Source organism: Pteropus vampyrus, unplaced genomic scaffold (genome assembly GCF_000151845.1).
Source record: "Pteropus vampyrus isolate Shadow unplaced genomic scaffold, Pvam_2.0 Scaffold17, whole genome shotgun sequence".
NCBI classification, from domain to species: Eukaryota; Metazoa; Chordata; class Mammalia; order Chiroptera; family Pteropodidae; genus Pteropus; species Pteropus vampyrus.
This window is the reverse complement of record NW_011888798.1, coordinates 8,229,652-8,239,142: the sequence shown is the minus strand read 5'-3', so window position 1 is coordinate 8,239,142 and position 9,491 is coordinate 8,229,652. Positions and strand designations below refer to the sequence as shown.

General features: G+C 37.0%; 1 protein-coding gene across 2 annotated transcripts in view; it reads left to right on the top strand.

The window, feature by feature from the left end:
• The window catches only part of THSD7B (thrombospondin type 1 domain containing 7B), a 793,340-nt gene that overhangs the window by 265,851 nt on the left and 517,998 nt on the right, over positions 1-9,491 (top strand). For both annotated transcript variants that reach the window (XM_023527487.1, XM_023527488.1), the window contains one exon: positions 6,526-7,336. In XM_023527487.1, coding sequence (XP_023383255.1) covers positions 6,526-7,336 — 811 coding nt within the window. The remainder of the gene's footprint in view (positions 1-6,525; positions 7,337-9,491) is intronic.

Genomic DNA, 9,491 nt, shown 5'->3' with positions numbered 1-9,491 from the left:
ATAAAATGATTAATGTTTAACAACATGGGTTTTTTTTATGTTTCTTTAGATTATTTATCTCAGATGTATATTCTGAATATAATCATATATTTTATAGATATGACAAACTTTAAGGGTGATAGTCTTTTCATACAGCCACTCAAAATTTTAATGTGTTCCTCTATTTCTGAACTTGAACAAGAGATGTAAGATATCTCAAACTGCAGGTCATATTTCACTTTAATATGCATGTTTTTTTGAAATGGCAAAATCCCTCAGGGCTGTGTGATTTTCACTAGTGTATGTTTAAAGTTCATAGCCAAACGGAATAAATCATGAAACACATTTTTTCTCCTTGCCTGAAAAATGAAAATTGTTATAGGTCAATTGCTGAGAAGTTTTGTCTCCATCTCATACGTCTTGTTTGCAATTTGCTTTTCATTTATTCCAAGTGTACACAATTCACTTTATATTTGCTTGTTATTTACATGTTTTTTAGTTGTTTGCAAAGTTTGCTTTAACATGAGGAAAACTATACTCCCTTGACTGTGCCTTCCTAAATATACTGACTAATGTTTATAAACGTGTGTGTATCTTGCCATGCAAGAACTGCTCTCCTAAGTTTCTAGGGCCAGGAGGGGGAAATCATTGCTTATATACCATCTTTATTATTTGTTCCAGTCACATCCAAGGGAATATTACCTAACAAATAGGAGCAATCAAAGCTAAGCTATGAAACAGGTCTGCCTTGTGATCCTAATGTGGACCCAGGAAAAGACTCTTCAAATTCAGGGCAAGAGCCCAAGCTCAGAGTCACGCAGATCTGGAGTTCCAATCTTGTCTGCTGTGTACTGGCTGTGTAACCTTGTGTGTGCTTTTTAACTTCTCTGGGCTTCATTTTCTGCAATCAATAAAATCTGCTCACTAGCCCCACCTCATGGGACTGTTGTAAGGAACAGGAAGGCACTTGACAAAACACTAGCGGTGTATATAAACTGACTGTCTGTTAAAACAAAACAAAGACAAAAACAAAAAACTTTGATTTGTCTTGAATTGTAGTATAGCATAAATCCTGCCACTATGGCCAGTTTACAATTATGAATGATTTAACAGCCACCTGGTAAAATTTCTTATGCTTTAATTTACATCCCCATAACTATTTTGTTACTACTAATTTGTACTTCTTAATCCCTTCCCCTTTTTCGCCCACCCTTAAACCCCCTCTCAGCTGACAACCATCAAAATGTCTTCTGAATCTATGAGTTTGTTTCTATTTGTTGTTGTTGTTGTTTATTTTAATTTTTAAAAAGATTCTACATGTAAGTGAAATCATATGGCATTTGTTTTGCTCTGACTCCATTCAGCACAATACCCTCTAGGTCCATCTATGTTGTTGCAGATAACATTTCATTCTTTTTTATGGCTGAGTAATATTCCATTTTACATATGTGCTAACTCTTCTTTATTCATTCATTCCTTGATGGACACCCAGATAACCTCCATATCTTGATTGTAAATAATGGTGCAATGAACATAAGAATTTCTTGTTCCTTAGAAGTAGTGTTTGGGCTTCTTTGGATAAATAACCAGAAATAGGATAACTGGGTCCTTCTTTGTCTCTTGCTATAGCCTTTGTTTTAAAGTCCATTTTGTCTGGTATAAGTATTGCTACCTTAGCTTTTGTTCGTTTCCATTTTCATGAACATATTTTCTATCCCTTTACTTTCAGTCTGCATATGTCTTTCAATCTGAAGTCTCTTGTAGACAGCATTATTAAGGGTCTTATTTTCTTATCCATTCAGCCACCCTCTTTTGATTAATGTACCTAATCCATTTGTACTCAAAGTAATTATTGATAGATATGTAGTTGTTGCCATTTAATTATTCATATTTTTTATCTTTTTTTTTCTTTTTTTCTTTTTTCTTCTTAAAGAAGTCCTTCCAACATTTCCTATAATACCGGCTTGGTGGCGATGAACTCTTTTAGCTTTTTCTTATCTGGGAAGCTCTTTGTCTCTTCTTCAATTCTAAACGATAGTTTTTCTGGGTAGAGTAATCTTGGTTGTAAATCCTTGCTTTTCATCACTTTGAATATTTCCTGCCAATCCCTTCTGTCCTGTAGTTTCTGTTGAGAAGTCAGCTGACAGTCTTATGGGAATTCCCTTGTAGGTAACTAACTGATTTTCACTTGCTGCTTTTAAGATTCTCTCTTTGTCTTTAACCTTTGCATTTTAATTATGATATGTCTTGGTGTGGGTCTTTTTAGGTTCATCCTCTTTGAGACTCTCTGCACCTCTTGGTTTTGTATGTCTATTTCCTTTACCAGGTTAAGAAAGTTTTCCATCATTATTTGTTGAAATAAGTTTTCAATCCCTTGCTCTCTTCCTTCTAGTGCATCTATGATGCGAATATTAGTATGCTTGATGTTGTTCCAGAGGCTCCTTAGACTATTCTCATTTTTTTGGATTCTTTTTTCTTGTTGTGATTGGCTGTTTTCTGATACCTTATCTTCTAAATTGCTGATTTGATCCTCTGCTTCATCTAACCTACTGTTGATTTCTCCTAAGGTATTCTTCATTTCAGTTATTGTATTCTTCTTTTCTGACTGACTCTTTTTCATGTTTTCTATTTTCATTTTTATGTTTCCTATCTCTTTGTTAAAGTTTTACTGAATTCATTTGCTCTTCCCCTGAGTTCATTGAGCATCCTTATAACCAGTGTTTTGAATTTTGCATCTGGTAGGTTGCTTGGCTCCATTTTATTAAGTTCTTTTTCTGGATCTTTGTTCTTTTCTTTCATTTGGAACATATTTCTTTGTCTCCTCATTTTGGCTATCTCTTTGTGTTTGTTTATATGTATTTCATAGGGCTACCATGTCTCCAGATCTTAGTAGAGTGGTCTTATGTAGTAGGTGTGCTATGGGACCCAGTGGTGTAGTCTGCCTGAACACCTGAGCTGGGTGCTCCAGGTGTGTTCCTTGTATGGGTTGTGTGTGCCTTCCTGTTGTATTTGAGCCTTGGTTGCTATTTGCATGTTAATGAGAGGGATTGACCTTTGGGCTGATTGCTTGTGAGGACTGGCTGGTGACTACACTGAAGAAGCTATTGTACAGGGGCTGATACTATGGGGCAGGATTCACTTTAGCAGGGCTCTGGTTCCTGCCCAGTCTGCCTTTTAGGTGTGTCATCCTTGGATATGACCCTGGTTGTTCTCCAGCTCAGACCAAAGCCAGCCACTGGGCATGCCAGCTGAGGCCTTCTGGGATGGACCCTACCATAGGCCAAGTTTAGCCACAGCCTGTGCCCTTCCCAGGGTCACCTGGCATGAGCTACCAAGCAATCTGAGATGGGCATGGAGGTACCTTGAGAGGCCAAGCTGCAAACTGAGGCCGGCTGCTGCTAGTGCCAGACTTGAGGCTGCTTAGTAAGAGATATAGGGCATACTGATGCCAGACACTGCTTGTTTAGGTTTTGTGAACCTTTGAGAGATTTTAGAAAAGTCCTCAGCATGAGCCAAGGCAGGCCGGTTGTATGGAAAAGACACTGGTAGCAGCTTCAGTGGGCCCACAAGCTGGGTGGGGCAGGACCTCAGAATCACCAGGGCAGGGTGACCAGTGTCAGCCAGTTTGATGGAGATTCAGATATGACACTTACCTGCGTCTGCAAGCTAGGGGAGGGCCCAAAAAAGGAACAGAGGCCTCTACCAGCACTTCCATCTGGGAGAAAGCTGCCCCTCCAGTCCTTGTCCTGCAGCAAGACAATTCAGTTCCTTCCTGTATGTTTTCGGCATCTTTCAATCTGCTTCCCCAATGCTAGAGCTCAGAGTGAGTGAGTGTGTCAGCGAGTAAGTCCGCTGGCCCCTGAAAAGAAATGTCCACACCTTCAGTGGCTCTCTATCTCACTCAGCCATAATCTCTGCTGGTTTTCACAGCCAGAAGTTGTGAGGACTTCTATTAGTACAGAAACCCTGTATTGGAAGGCTAGTGTGGGCCTGGGACCTCTTGCTCCTCCAGGGGGTACCTCCACAGCCAAGATATTCCTCTGGATCTCAACTACTACCTACAGATGTGAGACCAGCCTGCTCTATGTCTTTGCTCCACTACCATTCTTGAGGTGGCCTCTTCTACGTGTTCCCAGTTGTAGTACTTCTGTTTAGCTAGACTTCAGGTGACTCCTAATTAGGCTATTCTGTAGTTTAGTTGTAATTTCTTTGTGGTTGTAAGAGGGATTGCTAGAATATATGGTAGATCAATTCTTAGTTTTTCGAGGAACCTCCATACTATTTTCCATAACGAATACACTAATTTGCAATCTTACCAGCAGTGTATGAGGGTTCCTTTTTTTCCACAATCTCTCCAACACTTGTTATTACTTGTCCTATTGATAATAGCCATTCTAACAGGTATGAGATGGTATCTCATTGTGGTTTTGATTTGTATTTCTGTAATAGCTAGTGATGTTGATCATCTTTTCATATGTTTTTTGGCCATTTGTATGGACAGACATTATTTTAAAATACCAGTGCTTTACAAAAAGCTTCCGTTAATTTATCCGTTGACTGTTTTATATCATTCAAGACTGATTTTAGATTTTAAAACTTTGCTGCAATCATATATTTTTTAGATATTCCTTTGTGGAGATTCCATGGTGATTTTTATTTTTTGATAATAAAAATTTGCATGAATAGTTTGACATGATGGACAAGGGATGGCATACTTAAACTGGAACTGCTCCAGAACATCTGAATATATGGAATCTGCAGATAACTTTCATGTAACAATGAACATCTCAATATACAAAGTAAAAAATTGTGGGTGATGTAGGAAGAAATCACCAGAATTGAGGGCAGTTGATTAAATCAGTTTGTACTGAGAGCACCACTTTCCATGTGTGTTTATTGGGACATGAGCAGTACTGGTGAAGTGTGTGGCAAACTCTTGGGCATTTTGGTAAGTAAAAGCTGACTTACTCCAATGAAATTCCTCTGTCCATTTCAGCGACGGGAGACTCTAGTATGGAGGTACTAAAAGAAGAGAGGGTATTTTCTATGTTGATATCTCTCTCAAAGTGACAGAAATCAGTGGTACTGCACCCCAACATGATAGAATATGAGGTTTACATATCCAGAACAGGGCTATGAGGAAGAACCAGGATAACTGTTTGCATTAGAACCCCAAAACCATTGTCCTGTGAAAGTTAAGGACCCTCATTGTAGCATGTTGCCCCAAATGGAAATACCCATTTCTCTGGGGATGTATGTGTCTCTTCCTAAATGCATGTAGGACTGTTTACACATTTACTGTTCCAAGAAATGTAGTTGACATGCATGAAAATATTTTTCATGAAGTAATTGAATTGCATTTTGGCTGTTTGATCAGATTTGAAGAAAGAGAAAAAGACTGTATCTTCTTTCTCTCATCTGTGGAAATTAAAATGTTTCTCAGGGAGTTAATTGCCTTTATGATTATCACAATCCTAGTACAGGGGTAAAAATTATGTGGTTCAGCTAATAAACTTTTTTCAGGTTCATATTACATATTTAAGTAAAGTGAAAGGGAGAAAACTTTTTCCCCTATTGACACAAAATGAGATTATTTTGTAGTCCTTGTGAAAAGATATACGATCAGCCTTCTGGACAAACTGGTTGGTATGTCTATAGACTAGATGCAAAAAAAAATGTGAGAAACATCAATTGGCACCGCTTTTAGCTGTCCATTTGCTAAACTCTTTCCCACAATAACTCATTGATTTAAAGATTTGACACATTACAAGCTAATATTTGAAACTTTACCTGGAGTTAGCACCTATCAGAAATCAAAACAGGTATATTTCAAGAATTGTAGGGGCAGGATTTCCATAGGCAATTTAATGTTACTTCTTTTATTACCTTACTTTCCCCCCGCCACACATACAATCCAATATTTTCTCTTTTATAATATTCACTATGCAAGCAAAAACCAAAATTGGGGACAATTATTTAGAAAATGAATATGTATCTAGAATACTTTGGCAGTTTTTTTTTTTTTTTATAACATTTCTCTTCTGAGCTATTTAGGGTACGAACTGAAGGATCAGAAACCTGATATATCCTACTTTATTAAAACCTGGATTTAGTGCTTTTCTTTTAGATGAAACACTGCCTGACTAGAAGTATTAATATTGAGTTAGATATATAGGCTGTGAAACATAATAATTAAAGTGATTCCAATCATTTATTAAATGTGTATTTTGTACTTGGCACCACATTATATCATGGATTCTTGGAAATGTTCTATAAGTCAATGCTTTTATTATCTTCTCCCTTATGTAGTTAAGGAAACTAAGGCTTAGAAGTAATTCATTCAAGTTTACATTGCAGTAAGACGTGAAATGGGGATTTCAACAAAGACAAACTGATAGAAAGTCCATATTCTTAAACACTATATTGTCCACCAAAATTCATAATTTCACACTGGCTGCATTGTGAAGTGTGCAGATTGACCTGCTTTTGTGTGGATGGCGGCATAGAATCTCTGAGTAACTGACACCCTTGTTTTTCTGTCTGTAGGCCCCTGGGGAAGGTGTACGGGAGACTGTGGGCTGGGAGGAATCCAGACTCGCGCACTGTGGTGTTTCCACTTTGAAGGGTGGACAAGTCACCTGTCTAACTGCGATGATAACAACAGACCTCCAAAGGAAAGAAGCTGCTTCCGAGTCTGTGACTGGCATAGTGACCTCTTCCAGTGGGAGGTTTCTGACTGGCACCACTGTGTGCTTGTTTCCTCTGTCCTCGGCCAAGCCAAGGCTCGGACTGCAGATTGCGTGACTGCTCAGCATGGACTGCAGCACCGGACTGTGCACTGTGTTCAGAAGTTGAACAGAACCATGGTTGTAAATGAAATATGTGAACACTTTGCCCCTCAGCCCCCTGCAGAACAAGCTTGCCTCATTCCTTGCCCCCGGGATTGTGTTGTATCTGAGTTCTCACAATGGTCCAAGTGTAGCAAGGGCTGTGGGAAGCAATTGCAACACAGAACTCGTGTGGCCATTGCTCCCCCTCTCTACGGAGGTTCACAGTGTCCCAATCTGACTGAGTCAAGAGTTTGTGATGCTCCCATTTCTTGTCCTCTTGGAGAAGAGGAATATACCTTCAGTCTTAAAGTTGGACCATGGAGTAAATGTAGACTGCCTCATCTTAAAGAAATCAACCTAAGCGGAAGAACTGTTCTGGATTTTAGCTCTGATTCAAAGGAGCGCGTCACCTTTAGACATCAAAGTTACAAGCCACATCACCATTCCAAGCCCTGGGACATAGAAATAGGTTATCAAACGCGGCAAGTTTGGTGTACGAGAAGTGACGGAAAAAATGCTGTGTTAAGGTAGGAGGCCTTCATGTTTATATCTTTGATTCACCTAAGGTTTCTTTATGATTTTCTACAAAGGAGAAATTGTGATCAGGTTTGGGATTTGGGGTTTTAGAAGTTTCATTTGAGAAGCTTTCAATTTCAATTATCAAAAATTCAGAGTATAGACCAGGCAATGCTCTTAATTCTAGCATATTTGGTAGTATAACTATATAGGATAAGTCCTATATTACCACATTTTATCAAATATCAATCAGTTAATACAAAAATTCTTTTGTTACAATAGTAATAAAAGACTGTCTTTCATTATAATTTTTTGATGTAAGTTCTGTAAATATTTATCATTTTTCATGTTTGTTTTTTAAACTTATGTTGTTTTATTTCATTTTGTTTTCATGATTAAGAAGTATTTTTTACATTTGAGATATAGATTTTTTATAGTAATAATATCAATAAGTTAATTCAAGACAGCTTTTTTTGGGCATTGATCTGATAAAAATATTAACTTGCACAGCAATAATTAGAATTATGAACCTACAGAGGGAATAAACTAAAACTTTTAAAAGCAATAGTTTAGGTTTCAAGAATATTTGTAATTGTTTTATTTTAAAATGTAGTATAAAACATCGTGACAAGCTCAGAGAAGTATGTCGAAAGTAAGATTTGTTTAATTTTCCCTCAGAAGGTCTTAAATGGAAGCACTGGTACAATGCCAAGTTTCTTCCAAATTAAGATGGTATTCAATAGTTTAAATTACCAAACAATGAAACACTCATCTTTAGAATTAATCATTATTGTCATTTACTGTTTTCTTGAGATCCACAGCTGGCTAGCAGAGGCTCAAAAGATTACTCCTGCTATTCAAGAATAAAGTAATGTGATGATTTTTTTTTTTTTCATTTGGCTTCACAAATGAGCATATTTTATCTTTGAGGTTTCATTCTGATTTATGCCATATACAATTGGCAAGTCTATTGAAGAGTGATATTTCTGCCTTTTATTTCTGCCTCTGTGAAGCCCACGAGATTAAGTAGATGATTTGGGTGATTATTGTTTGACTATGTATATGGGATTCTGTAAAAACATTGTTTTCTTAATATTCCACATTGGATTATTGCATAGAATGTTTTCACTTTTGATTTGCTTGTTTTTACCATGTTCTATTTTTTTAAATTAATAAACTTTATTTTTTAGAGTAGTTTTAGGTTTACAGAAAAATTGAGTCAAAATTACAGAATTCCCATATATCTTCTCATCACTTCCCCATCCACACATGCACAATTTCATAATATATCTTACATTAGTATAGTACATTTGTTACAGTGGATGAGCCAATATTGATACATTACTATAGGCCATAGTCCATTAGAGTTCACTCTTTGTCTTGTATGTTCTGTGGGTTTGGATAAATGTATAATGGTGTGTAATGGCATGTATCCACCATTACTGTATCACACAGAATAGTTTCACTGCCCTAAAAATCTCCTGTACTACACCTATTGATCTTACCCTTCCTTTCCCCAAACTCCCAGTTACCAATGATCTTTTACTGTCTCTATAGTTTTTCCTTTTCCAGAATGTACATGGTTGGAACAGTGTAGTATATAGCCTTTTCTAATTGGCTTTGTTCACTTAGCAATATGCATTTAAGGTTCCTCCATGTCTGTTCATGGCTTGATGGCTCAGTTTTTTTTTATCCCTGAATATTATTCCATTATATGGATGTACCACAGTTTATCCATTCACCTATTGAAGGTCATCTTGGTTGTTTCCAAGTTTTGGCTATTGTATATAAAGTTCCTATTAATATTGATGTGCAGATTTTAATCTGAGCTAATGTTTTCAATTCATTTGAGTAAATATCAATGGCCGCAATTCCTGGATATTTTGGTAAGTGTATATTTAGTTTTGTAAGAAATTGACAAACTGTCTTCCAAATTGGCTGAATCATTTTTTATTCCCAGCAGCAATAAATGAGAGTTCTAAATGTTTCCCATTCTGGCCAGATTTGCTGTTCTCAATGTTTTTGTTTTTAGCCATTTTAATAGGTGTGTAGTGATATCTTATTTTAATTTGCCATTTCTTAATGACATACTGTGTTCAGCATTTTTTCGTATGCTTATTTGCCATATATGTATCTTCCTTGGTGAGGTGTCTGCTTAAATCTTTT